General features: G+C 43.1%; 1 protein-coding gene across 1 annotated transcript in view; it reads left to right on the top strand.

Moving 5' to 3' along the window:
• Positions 1-8,859, top strand: part of LOC126108695 (ankyrin-3-like) — a 59,645-nt gene extending 50,786 nt beyond the window's left edge. Inside the window, exon 6 of the mRNA XM_049914011.1 lies at positions 8,197-8,859. Within this exon, the coding sequence (XP_049769968.1) occupies positions 8,197-8,683 (487 nt within the window). The 3' untranslated portion in view covers positions 8,684-8,859. The remainder of the gene's footprint in view (positions 1-8,196) is intronic.
• The last annotated feature ends 5,478 nt before the right edge of the window (positions 8,860-14,337 follow it).

Consider the following 14,337-nt stretch of genomic DNA (forward strand, 5'->3'; position numbering starts at 1 on the left):
CTGAGCCATTGATCCCTTGGTTTGCAGTCGTGGTCTGGTCCTTTATATCCACTGGAGATCTCACGACGACTTGTGTGGTAGTGACCACTTTCCACTCTTTCAGTCCCTACCCCAGCATCGCCTGGACACTTGCCCATATGGGCTCTTCCCAATGCTGAATGGGATGCTTTCAAGTGCACTACAACTGTTGAATCTCCTTTGTATGGGACCACCATTACTACCATTGTTGCCCAATCTGAATCTTGAATCCCTTGTTCCTCAGGTTGCCCCAGTGGAAGTCAGTGCCTTGGTGGTCAATCAAAATCGCTGTGGCCATTAAAGACTGTAGGTGGGCCCTTCAACATCATAAGTGCCATGGATTTCTAGAGCACCTCATTACCTTGAAACAGCATCGTGTTCAGGTGTGTCAGCTCATTGAATGATGGGAGTATTGGGAACGATACATCTCCACCATTGCACAAAAACCTATCCTTCCCAGGTCTGGACCAAGCTCAGATGCCTTTATGGATATGAGACTCCTGCAGGTATACATGGAAATTCTAGATGGAGCTGTATATGCCGATCCACACATAATTGCAGAATGTCTTGCGGATCATTATCTTTGCACCTCTGCATCTGAGAATTAAACAGTGGTGAAACGACAATTCCTATCTCTCGCTCCACACCAATCCGAGCCATATAGTGCTCCCTTCAGTGAGTGGGAATTGCTCAGTGCCCTTGCCAATTCTCCTGACTCAACCCCTGTGGCAGACCACATCCATTCCCAAAAGCTTAAACGTCTGTCAGTGGATTATCAGTGCCACTTCCTTGCCATCGTCAACTGAATTTTGAGCGATGCGACTCCCCATCGCAGTGCCAGGAAAGTATTATCATCCCAGTGCTAAAGCCTGGTAAGAACCTGCTAGATTTGGACTGTTATCGTCCTATCAGCCTCACCAACGTTCTGTGCAAGCTGCTTGAATGTATGGTGAGCTGGCCGTGGTGTTGGCTCCTCAAGTCTCAGCGTCTTCTGGCTCCATTCCAGGGCGGTTTTTGGCGAGCTCGCTCCACCACTGACAACTTACTCTACCCAGAGACTGCCATCTGAATGGTCTTTTCCCGGCGTCAGCACCTCATTTCCGCCTTTTTTGGTCTGACGAAAGCGTACAATATCAGTGGGCGACACCACATCCTCTCTACTCTGCATGAGTGGTGTCTTTGTGGCCCGCTCCCGGTTTTTATACGCATTTCAAAGCTCGAGCTGGTGCCTCACAGTGGTCGCCTCACATCCAAGAGAATGGAGTCCGACACAGCTCTGTCCTGAGCGTTTCAGTCTTATTAATCATCGTTAATGGTCCTCAATATCTTCCCACCTACATGTTGATGATTTTTGTATTTCCCTGTGCTCCTCTTCTGTTGGTGTGGCTGAACGTCGACTGCTGGAAGTCATACAAAAGGTGCAGCAGTGGGCCCTCACTCACAGGTTTCAGTTTTCAGCTGTCAAGACTTGTGTCATGCCCTTCTGTTTTTGTTGTACTGCCATCTCCATCTGGAACTTTACCTTGATGACCAACTACTTAATGTAGTGGAGACATTCTGCTTTTTGGGACTGGTCTTTGATACTTGGCTTCCTCATCTTCGTCAGCTTAAGGAAATGTGCTGGCAGCATGTTATTGTTATTCAATGCCTGCACCACAACGAATGGGGTGCTGATCGCCCTACACTGATGCAGCTGTGCAAAGCACTTTGCAGTCCCTTCTTTTCTATGGATGCCTGGTGTGTGGTACAGCATTGCCATCAGCATTCCATCCGCTGGACTCTATACACCACTGTGCTACAGGAGCTTCCCAAATCAGCGTCCTTGTAACAGCTGGTGTTCCTCCATTGTGAATTAGGTGACAGCAGTTGCTTGCGAATTATACTGCCCATATTCATTATTCGCCTTACCATTCAAATTATGATCTCCTTTCCCTAATATGGCTATCCATCCCTGACTACAGCAGCACAGATTGGGGATGCCAATTGTGGTTTGTGTTTGCTTCTTACTGATCTCGACACTTTCCTTCTATCACTTTTCTATGTGTTCACTTCGTGTTCCATACCACAGCCACTGATTCGTCTGGACCTATCGCAAAACCCAAAAGGCTCAGTTCCACCTGTGGCCTCCACTGGCAGTTTTTATCTGTTCTTGGTGAGTTCGACTCAGAAACCGTCTACACAGATGGCTCAATGGCTCTTGTTGGCTTCGCCTATGCTCACGTTGGACATGCTGAACAGAGCTCCTAGCTGGTTTGCTTCAGTGTTTTCACTGCACACTTGGTAGCTACCTCTCGCACTCTTCAGCATATCCATTTCTGCACAGGCGAGTCCTTCGTCATCTCTAGTGACTCCTTAAGTAGCATACAAGCTCGCAATCAGTGCTTCCATTTCCACCCTTTGCTGTTAACTATCCAGCAGTCTCTTTTTGTACCCTCGGCGACAGCGGACATTCAGTGACCTACATTAGGACCCCAGGATATGCTGGGATCCTGGGCAGTGAACTTGCTGGCAGGCTGACCAAACATGCTACCAGTAAACCAACTCTGGAGATCTTCCCACTGGAGACTGATCTCCAGTTGGTCTTATGCTGTAAAGTTTTCAGGATTTGGGATGCTGAATGACACACGGTCAGTACACCAAATAAACTTTGTGTTGTCAAGGAGAATACGAATCTCTGATAATCATCCATGCAAGCCACTCGCAGGGAGCCTGTTGTCCTTTGCTAACCCCACATCAGCCGCACCTGGCTGACTCATAGACACCTCCGTCTCTAGGACGTACCTCAGTGTTGCTGTAGGTCCCACTTGACTGTCGTCCTGATCTCACTGGACTGTCCTAGTTTAGCTGCTCTGTAGTGGACTTTTAACCTTCCCATCACACTGTTAACGGTGTTGGGAGACAATGTTTTAACGGTTGACATCGTTTTACGTTTTATTTGTGAGGGGATTTCTTATCACACAATGTAATGGTGAGCATCTGGCGTTTTCTACCTTCATTTTAACTCTTCCTCACTATTTCTTTGCTGTTTTTTAGCCTTAGTGTTCGTATTTTCCCTGTCCAAGTTCGTCTAGCCTTGTCTTTAAGGCTGGAGGTTTTAGTGTGTTGCAGAGTGGCTTGCTCATCCTTTATTCCTGTTGTGATCACCCAGTCCTGGCCATCTGTTATATTATTATGATATCATCCACTGTTTCTTCTTTTAGTTTACGTTTTCCCTTTTTGTTAGCCTTTTTTGTTTTCTTCTTCAGTGTGGCTTCGAGTCAGTCTTTCGCCTTTTACTTTCCTGAAATCATTTTGGTAATGTTTTTAACCCGAGAGCTGTTTGAATGTTGGGAAAGGGACGGATGACAGCGTAGTTTGATCCCTTTACTCCCCACACCAAGCAACCAACTAAAACTGCCTCTCATAAAGAACCGAGCTCAATGCAGTTTTCGTAATACTATAGCTAGGAACATGTCAGATCTATTGCCAGAATGTACAGATATATTTTATATCAGACCTCAACTTGTAAATTACAACCAGCGAAAATGATAGTTGGGTTTGACAATGCATATGACTGAGTGAAAAACAATTTTTAATATGACTGTGAGCGAAATGCGATTTAACGGATGAGTGACTAACATGATATACAGTGTTATAATTAACGAGGCATCCACAGTCATCGTTAGTCAGCATCTTATGACACCACTATACGTAAGAACCCAGATTAGTATGGGATGGCTGCTACCAGCAACATCACATGCTACTGATTTTAAAACACATCTCGTAATATGACAAGGACTTCAGGTTTCCAAGATAAAGAAGATATGTAAGGAAAATGCTCATAAATCAGTTTGCAGTTCAACAGGAACTAAAATTTGCAGAAAACTGCACACGTTTGAACAGCAAGACCAGTAATTGACTACGAAACAGTTCCAGCTCATAAAACTAGCCTAAATATCATCTCCATAAATGTAACAGACGAGAGGATGCTTGCGGATCTTATGGATTTTCCCACAATTTACAGTACGGTTTGAGTTAGTTAGGAACATAACCGTATGTCAAGAAGATATGTAAGGAAAATTCTCATAAATCAGTGTGCAGATTAATAGGAACTAATGCAGAAAACTGCATAAGTTTGAACAGCAAGACCAGTAATTGACTACGAAACAGTTCCAGCTCATAAAACTAGCCTAAATATCATCTCCATAAATGTAACTGACGAGAGGATGCTTGCGGATCTTATGTATTTCCCCACAATTTACAATACGGTTTGAGTTAGTTAGGAACATACCCGTATGTCAGTGCTTGAAAGGGTAGACGGCTGTGACACAAAAATTACTTATAAGATACAAGTGGTAACTTTCATGAAGACTTATACCATTGGTAACAGTATTTAGCAGTAGTATTTCCACTGTTCACAACATTTCCAAACAGAACACAGGCAGTGGTGTATTCCTTCATGTGTAATGACAGCAGCTTCAAGACCATCTTTAGTGTCACAATGCTACAGGACATGCAGATGTTGGATCTCAAGCCATGGAACTGAACGTAACGAAAGACAAGAAATTACTGCTATGTCAAAATACATTCTCATTCCATATGAAGCATCTAGCAGATACATTTCGATCAATGTAGATCTAATAAATCACAAGCTAGAGTCTGTTTCCGAGTATTAGTTGGACACAGTTTTTTTTTTTCAGGGAATAATCTAAATAATCCCTTGCTGGCCACAAAATTCTGAGCCAGCAGGCAGGAGGTGATTTGTGATAATGTTCCCATCACAGATAAATTATACAGTTTCCTATCCCTCCAAGTTTACTTTGCCTGCAATTCTGAATAGTAGACAAACGATGACTGGAGCTGCATGGTGGAAAAAACATGTTCACCAACAGAGCAACTTACAAACACACGGAATTCAAGTGCATTCCTAAACCGAAATATACTGATCACCAATGCACTAAATCACTATTTTAAAGAAAAGAAATCCTATTAACTGTCTCTCAAAGTGAAAGATTAAAAAATCTCTTAAAATGTCTGTTGATGTTAAGCAGGAAATCTAACTTGCGGTCGTGATGTGAAACAAAATTTAAAATGTCACTAATGTTCATTACATTACTTTGCAAGTTCAACTTTTCTGAGTGGTTTTCCAGGATATCGTTTCACTTCAGTGCATGTTCATTGTTTTCAGTGTGATTAGTTACTTCTTTCTTAGTGCATTAAATTAATTTCACTTCAATTATTGCTTATGGCACATACTGTCTCTCAAATGGTTCAAATGGCTCTGAGCACTATGGGACTTAACTTGTAAGGTCATCAGTCCCCTAGAACTTAGAACTATTTAAACCTATCTAACCTAAGGACATCACACATATCCATGCCTGTGGCAGGATTCGAACCTGCGACCGTAGCGGTCGCGCGGTTCCAGACTGTAGCGCCTAGAACCACTCGGCCACCCCGGCCGGGTGCCTCTCAAAACTACTTACTATAACTTAATTATATTTTTATAGTTGGTTTGTGTTCCTGCCACTTTCATGACGTGAAACATTATTTTTCATCACTGGAGAGGAAAAATTGTGTGCCAAAATTATAAATGAAAAACACTGTTTTGAGAATCATTCAGCTAAAAGTCCGTTAAGTATAACAAATTTCTTATAAAGTCATTCATACATTTCAGAGTGAATCATAAGTTACCCCATTTCCTGTTAGTGTTCTACATACAGTAATCCTTATGCAGAGAGCAAACTTTTAATTTATGGGGGCACGGTCAGTCCCATGGTTTGAGATCCTACATCTGCATGTCCTGTAGCATTGAGACACTAAAGGCAGTCTTGAAGATGCTGTCATTACATAGAAAGTGACACACCACTGGCTGTGTTCTGTTAGGAAATTTTTTGGGCAGTGGAAGGACTGCTGCTAAATACTGAAAGAATTGGGAGTGACTCATTATTACTAACAAAGTTTATATGTATGTAATATTTGTCAAAAATATGAGAGAAAATGCTAGGAAAGCTTATGACGTGTAGTTTTCATTTTCATGCATGCGATTTTGGGCATGGTTTGCAGGTCTCCACCATATCCATTGTACATCACTCAACAAATGGCCTGCTACACCACACCCCATCAGAGATCACTCGAGTATAGGAGTTGGCTATCATCGGTTCATAGCTGAGGCACGCCCATGCTGGGTGGTACCACTACCAGCCCCAATAACCACACATATGAAAGGCAAAGACTCATCGCTCTGTAGAAGTTGTGTGTGGCTGCTTCAGCAGCAGATTTAGAGTACAGAGTAGCAGATCATTTTTTAACAGCGAAAAACTTTGTGGCACAGAAACCCACATAGGAATGATCTAAATGAATATAGACTTGCAGCATCTTGTCCACCCAGAAAATCTGTTGGATTGGAGGAGAGGGGATCGTGCACTGGGTGTACTCATGAGGCAACGAGCTGCAATTAAAGTGGGGATTCCATAAAAGAATCAGTAGTAATGAGAAACCATGGTAGATTAAGTGTCTTAAATCGTCACTGATTCTGGTCAGGTTATAAATGATTACCATTAAAGTACCAGTAATTGTAGATTAACGCCTGTTTGTGAAGCAGCTTCCACAGCTCCGTATTAAATTGCCCAAACAACTCAGAGTCTGGCTCTCTTCTGTAGGAGTTTTTTGAATCTGGAGATGTGACTTTGACGTCTGTCAGTGATCTGTGCATTTAAAAACTAAATAGCACTACTTCAAACATTCAGTGTCACACCGTGGGTACACCTTCACCAGACTACACACACACACATACACACACACACACAAAAAACATACACACACAAAACACACATACACACACTCAAACATGTGTGCGAGGCAAACACAAATACACTGCCTTCACCAGGACCAAACCAAGTTAAGCACTGTGGGAGTCAAAAGGGCTTCAGAGCTGTTGGTTCCTGTACAGTCATTCAGGGTTCACGTCTGTTTCTCTCTATATAGAAAAGATCCATTATTATCTCATGCAGTTATCAGAACTATAAAATGAGTTTTGAATATGTCAGCTGTATGATTGTCAATAGAATCAGCAATATTTGCAAATCTGTCTGCCAAAATATTTCTAGAAAAAGGAATTATGTATTTTATCGATCAGCGGACATTGGATTCATTATTTTAATATGTCATTTACCAGAATAATGGAAATAATTACTTCTTAATTGACTTTAGTTTCAAAAAATGTTACTCAATTCTTCTCCTGAGCACATGCCGCACAGTGCATTCTATCAGCATGTAGGTATTTTCGTTTAGACCCGTCCTAGCGAGATTGTCGTATGTAAATTACATACTGCAGCACTTTCCAGGAAACAAGATTTACTTTCCAACGGTTGTCATATCGAGACTAGTACATTAAACTTTAATTTACTCTTATGATCTCGCTGTAGCCTTAAGGCGCATCACAGCCAGAGGAATGTAAGACGAAAGTTTCTCTCTCTCTCTCTCTCTCTCTCTCTCTATGTGTATGTTTCTGTGTGTGTGTGTGTGTGTGTGTGTGTGTGTGTGTGTCTGTTTGTTTGTTTGTGTTAGTTCTTCTGTGTATGTGCATCTGTCAATGAGTGTGATTGTGTGTAGGGGTAGTGGAGTCCAGTTTGGTATCATTGCTGTATCCGAAACGTACCTACTAAATGGTTTCCTGGTTAACAGTAGCTTTCTCTGTTTGACGAGGTTGTGTCAAGAAACTTGTTGATAATTGGGCCTACTTTTGTTCCTGTAGTAACAGAAACTTCTCTTTAAATAGCAGGAGACGTCATTAGCATTATTTGTCACATTTGCAAGTGTCAGAGAGGAGTGCTGCGCACAGAGACGTAGTAATGGCTGAACGAAGTGGAAGGCAACAACTTTTACAACGACAGAATTCTAAGGTCAAAAAACTAACCATCACGAATTAAAGTGACAAAATGTGATAACTTTGTATCTTGAGAGTTGGAGTGTAGGAATTTTTTGTGGAGAGTGCATGGAGAATTTGAGAGGATGACGCAACTGTGCATCTGTACGTTAATATAAAACGACTTTCTCAGTGTTCTGTATCCCAGAAGGGAGATTTATCAGTTGTCAGAGAGATGAGTTTTACAATTGGTTACAGTTGTACCACTCTGATACGTTTCTTCATCAGAAGTGTGTGTTTGAAGAAAAGTACGAGAATTTCTGTGTTTTCTGTAGGACCCTCTCGGCAGCGGAGAAAGGCAGGAGGCTGATCAAGGCAGCTAGCGATGGGGCAGTGCAAGAGCTGCAGATGCTGCTGGCAGCTGGGGCTGGTGTGGGTGCGACGGATGGGAACAAGAATACTGCGCTGCATTGGGCAGCCTGGCAGGGTCACGTGGAAGCGGCGAGCTGTCTGGTGGGGGCTGGCGCGGAGGTGGACGCCGGGAACTGGGTCCAGAACACGCCGCTCCACTGGGCTGCATGGGGCGGCCGGCCGGCCGTGGTGCGGCTGCTGGCGGCGTCCTCTGCAGACCCCAATGCCAGGAATGTGGACGGGGACACGCCGCTGCACTTTGCGGCAGAGCACGGCCGCACAGAGGAGGCGATTGCGCTACTCGATGCAGGGGCTGACAGCGCGGCCAGGAATGACAAGGGGAAAACCCCAGTGGACCGCGCCAGGCAGTTCAACCACCAACACTGGATAGACAGGATAAGACGACACTAGCAGTACAATACACACCTCTGAAGTAAAAACAGCGCTAGTCTACCAAAATCACAACAGTAGCGACAATGTGAGATTCATATAGACTAATGTGTGTAGCAAGAAGCGAGTTTCCTTCCATGAAAACTCAACAATAATCGAAACGTATATCATTAATAATAAACATATTTTTAACTAAATTCATTATTGTAAAGTAATTTGTAAGAATGTGCTATTACAAATAACACCACCTCCAGCGTGGCAGTAAGGCGCTGTACTGTTGCGGTAAGTTGTTGGACCACAATAACAATAAATCTTTAATTTAATCAAGAACAATTCATTTATTGAGCCAACTGTGCAGTTTGTAAACACTGCCAGTGCAGGTCGGCCAAGTATGACTTTAAATAAACAGTTATGATGGAACTCCAAAGACAATCGTCTGAACAGATTGCACATTGTATTGAGCAGAAACATCAGTCATCCCCAAGGAAACCCCAGAGGCTTATTCTGTGCCTCAGAATACTGTAATACAATATCACAGTAGCTGTGGAAAACATAACAATGATTACTCAAAGCCGGCACAGTGGCCATGCGGTTCTGGGCGCTGCAGTCTGGAACCGCGCGACCGCTACGGTCGCGGGTTCGAGTCCTGCCTCGGGCATGGATGTGTGTGGTGTCCTTAGGTTAGATGGGTTTAAGTAGCTCTAAGTTCTATGGGACTGATGACCAAAGAAGTTAAGTCCCATACTCCTCAGAGCCATTTGAACCATTTGATTACTCAAAACAAACCATTTCTCTTACAATACCATAAAGATATTACAGCACTTCTTAAAAACATCAAGAATTCTCTTATTTGCCAAGGACAAGCATTTACAAAAGAAACACACACTCACTAATTATATCCCTGTCTTGCGGAGATTAAAATGTGTTCACAGTGCAACAATTTCCAAAATTCATGATAAGGCACACACCCACAGAAAGTTTCATCTAAGGAGTCCACATACATGAAAATAAATCATCTTTGGTAAAACAATTACTGACTGGTTCTTCCATGTAGTATGCTGCACAAAGTGGAAACCGTAAGAAATAAAAGGTAAAATATTATTAATTTGATCTTAAGAGACAATGTAACAATCTATCAAACAATGCTCAGAGCTGTATCCCATCTAGAATAATTTAAGATTATGTTTACATGTTATTCTAAGCCAATTACATACATTAAAAACAGTTTTGCATCACCCCAGTTCCGAGACCTCCTGAAGATAGATGTTGACTTGGGCTACTGTATCACAGACACAGTCTATTTTACTGTTCAGAGTTGTCTATACCCGCGCAAAGTTGTAAAAAACCATGTATGAGCAGCGCCTATTAAACGGAGGGAGTCCGACAGCTGATCAGTTCCAGTCATTCCACCAGGAAGGAGGTACATGGCTAGTGTTGTCTGTAGTTCAACCCTGCCTAGACGGTCAGTACTGCGGTCTGATTGCGTTCGCATTGTTTCTTTGTGTCAGGAAGGGCTCTCAAGAAGGGAAGCATCCAGGCGTCTCAGAGTGAATCGAAGTGATGTTGTTCAGACATGGAGGAGATAAAGAGAGAGAGGAATTGTCGATGACATCCCTCGCTCAGGCTGCCCAAGGGCTAGTATTGCAGTGGATTATCGCTTCCTACGGATTATGGCTCAGAGTAACCCTGACAGCAACGCCACCATGTTGCATAATGTTTTCGTGCAGCCACAGGACGTCGTGTTACAACTCAAACTGTGTGGAATAGGTTGCATGATGCACAACTTCACTCCAGATATCGATGGTGAGGTCCATCTTTGCTACCACGACACCATGCAGTGCGGTACAGTTTGGCCCAACAATATGTGAATGCATCCCTCAGGACTGGCATCACGTTCTCTTCACCGATAACAGTCGTATATGCCTTCAGTCAGACAACTGTCAGAGATGTGTTTGGAGGTGACCCAGTCAGGATGAATGCATTAGATACACTGCCCAGCGAGTGCAGCAAGATGGAAGTTCCCTGCTCTTTTGGGGTGGCATTATGTGGGGCCGACGTACGCCACTGGTGGTCATGGAAGGGGCTATAATGGCTGCACGATACGTGAATTCCATCCTCCAATCGATAGTGCAACTATATTGGCAGCATATTAGCGAGGAATTCGTCTTCATGGGCCATAATTTGCGCTCCCATCGTGCACATCTTGTAACGATTTCCTTCAGCATAACGACAACGCCTGACTAGAGTGGCCAGCATGTTCCCCAGACATGAACCCAATCGCACATGCCTGGGATAGGTAGTGTGGTTTATGGACGACGTGACCCTTGAATCACTCTGAGGCATCTACGCCGAATCGCCATTGTTGAGTGGGACAATCTGGAGCAACAGTGCCTTGATGAACTTGTGGGTAGTGTGCCACGACGAATACAGGCACGCATCAATGCAAGAGGACGTGCTACTGGGTATGAGAGGTACCGGTGTGTACAGCAATCTGGATCACCATCTCTGAACGTCTCGCTCTATGGTGGTTCAACATGCAGTGTGTGGTTTTTATGGGCAATAAAAAGGAAGGAAATGATGTTTATGTTGAGCTCTATTCCAGATTCTGTACATATTCCGAAACTCTCCGAAACCGAGTTGACGCAAAGCTTTTCTTGATGTGTTCGTTTTAGCTGGTCAAGAGGCATCAGATAAGGCGCTCTTGCTTAACTTCTCTCTGTAAATAAATGAATGTATGAAAAGGAACTTCATATATGTCGGTCAAATGTGACCATACATATAATTTGACATAAACTTCTAGCTATTGTGTGAAACTAGTATGTAGAAAGAAGACGAAAATAAACTTAAGTAACCAATTGCTCTAACTGGAACGACTTAGCAGAAGTCTTGTCGGGCAGAGTAGTGTCCGACAGCCAACGGCGCTCCACAGGTTACAAACAGAGTAAAGTTAACACTACGCTGGATACCTGTAGGAGGCTCACGAGGAAGAGTAAGTAAGCTCACCATGCAATTAATACACACTGCCCTATGGTTACTATTAAAGGAAACGTAACATATCCAGATACCTCAATTGCGATAAAAACAAAGAATCAGTGACGATGGAAAAACAGTGTTACGTGCATTAGTACAATTTTGAACTTAGCCAGACAAGTAATGACCTTGGTCACAAAACCTGGCTTAGGCCTGTACTATTCGCATTTTTATTTAACAATGGACATTTATACTAGATCTTAAGTCACTGGCAAGAATAGTAGGAATTAGTACACAACAACAAAAATAAATAACAAGTAGCCAAATCAGTAGTTTTCTCAGAACAGTCCATGAGTTGGCCCACACTAAAACATATTGTAAACCAGAGCATAGGTCTGTAAGAGAAGCGCGAAATACTAACACAAATCAATCAGAACTAACGAAATCTGCAGTTAACACCGAAGATCAGTTACTCTCGCAGCCCATGTATTGACCACCCAGAAATGTATCTGAAGTTGCACCACTGCATGCAATAGATAACTGCCAAACTTTGTACAAATTGACCAGGTAAAGGCGCCAGCAAAACCATAGAGGAGAACATTAACTGAACAAAGATAGAGGTGGAACCAGAATGTGATGGATTACTCCAATGTGAAACCAGTACTTGGTGAGACATATCAAGTGTCACAGTTAATTAGAAGAATAGCAGTATCGGACAGTCCAAACCATTTTCCTTCCGCCCAAGGCCTGATGTATTAATCACACAGCTCCAATGATCATCTACAATCCAAGACTCTTCAAAGTCCAACAATCGCAAACACAGCATTAATAGGCCCCCCTCAGCGCCCATGACTCTGACCACGAAATTCTCCATCGGCCATGTAAAATTGTCCTTCATGTGCCCAAAATACCCTGTGCTCGGGCACCTACAGCTGACCAGCGGAGCTAGGGACTCTTAGCTACGCTGGAACCAAAGAGGGCGCGTGAGCTACTGATACACACTGGTGCCAAGAAAACAGAACACGTGTGTGGCACATCCATATTACTGGCATATGAACTCTATGGTTAGAATGCATTTTCACTTCAAATCTAAGACTGCTTCTGTGTGTGCAGACGATGCATTAATTGGCGACCTCTGTTATAATTTGACATTATAGCACTATTCACACCACTTAGTTCTGATCCCAGACTAAATTTACTCATGTGTCAGCAGTAGAGATTGTTTGAAAGCTAGTGTGTTCATAGTATGGCGTTAGTATCAATATTCGCACAATATCGTTTGCGCATAGTATGAAACAATATAAGATGTTTACGTTTATTTACAACGAATTGTAGAAAACCGTTAGTAACACATGTCCCAACAGAGCGGTAAAACTGTAGTTCCACAACACATTACGATGTGTGGGGTCAAATAGACCTTCAGGGTGACATTGCAGGGTGCTGCAGCATATTTTCCCTTTTTAAATTTTTGCCTTCTATCCGTCGTCTGTGCATCTCCCTGCACCAGGCGTCACATCGACAGAGCGCCTGCACGTGCAGCAAGTCTGGCAGGGCGGGCGCCCTAGTCAGCAGTGTGATGAACTGCAGAAAATGTACCGCTTGTTCAATATGCAGATTGAATAACAATTGGGATAGGCTACAACCCTGTCCCACTCCCTTCTCAACCAATGCGAGGGCTTCGTGTATATCTTGGCTACAATAATGAATTCAATATGCTTTTCGTAGTGGCTTACCCGCACTCCTATTTTTTTAATCATTATTAATCCTACTCCTGAATTACCTCTATAACCCTGTATTCATATTACCAGAAGTTTTGTTTCTCCTGCCAGAGAACGTCGCTAATTCCCACTATATACGGCTTTAACCTGTCCATTTTCTAACCTACCAGCCCGATTAATGGATCTGACATTCCACGCTCAGATCTGCAGAACGCCAGTTTTCTTTCTCCTGATAATTATGTCCACCTAAGTAGTTCCTGCGTAGAGATCCGAACGGGGGACTTTTTTACCAACAGAATATTTTACCCAAGAGGGCGCCATAATCATTTAACCATACAGTAAAGCGGTGCCCTCGGAAATATTATGGCTGTAGTTTTCCCTTGCTTCCAGCCGTTCACAGTGCCAGAGCAACAAGGCCGTTCTGGTTAATGTTACAAGGCCAGGTCAGTCAATCATCCAGACTGTTGCTCGTGCAACAACTGAAAAAGCTGCTGCCCGTCTTCAGGAACCACACGTTTGTCTGGCCTCTCAACAGATACCCCTCCGTTGAGGTGGCAACTACGGTACAGCCATGTGTATCGCTGAGGCAAGCAAACCTCCGCGCCAACGTAAAAGTCTATGGTTCATGGGTGGGAGATGGAATATGTTACACATCAAAAATGAAATGATACCATCTTCATTTAATCATGCACACATTTCATCATCCAAATAAAGTTGTCAAAAGGGTAGAAGTTCCCATTCAGGCAAAAGTGAAACTGTGACCTATGAACACAAGACAGTGAAACAAATTTCACAAAGATAGAAATGAAGTGGAACCCACCATAGGCAGAATGGTGCAACTCAGGCGGTAATAACAGAAGTACAAGGAATAATTTGATACTTTTTCTATAATTCAAGTAAATAATTGTGATTAAGTTTGTGATCCATCAGCTGAGTTGCTGATATCCATATTGATGGAAATTAAACAGCTTCTTTGACTCTCCGTGA

The sequence above is a fragment of the Schistocerca cancellata genome, chromosome 11 (genome assembly GCF_023864275.1).
Source record: "Schistocerca cancellata isolate TAMUIC-IGC-003103 chromosome 11, iqSchCanc2.1, whole genome shotgun sequence".
In the NCBI taxonomy this organism is placed as follows: domain Eukaryota; kingdom Metazoa; phylum Arthropoda; class Insecta; order Orthoptera; family Acrididae; genus Schistocerca; species Schistocerca cancellata.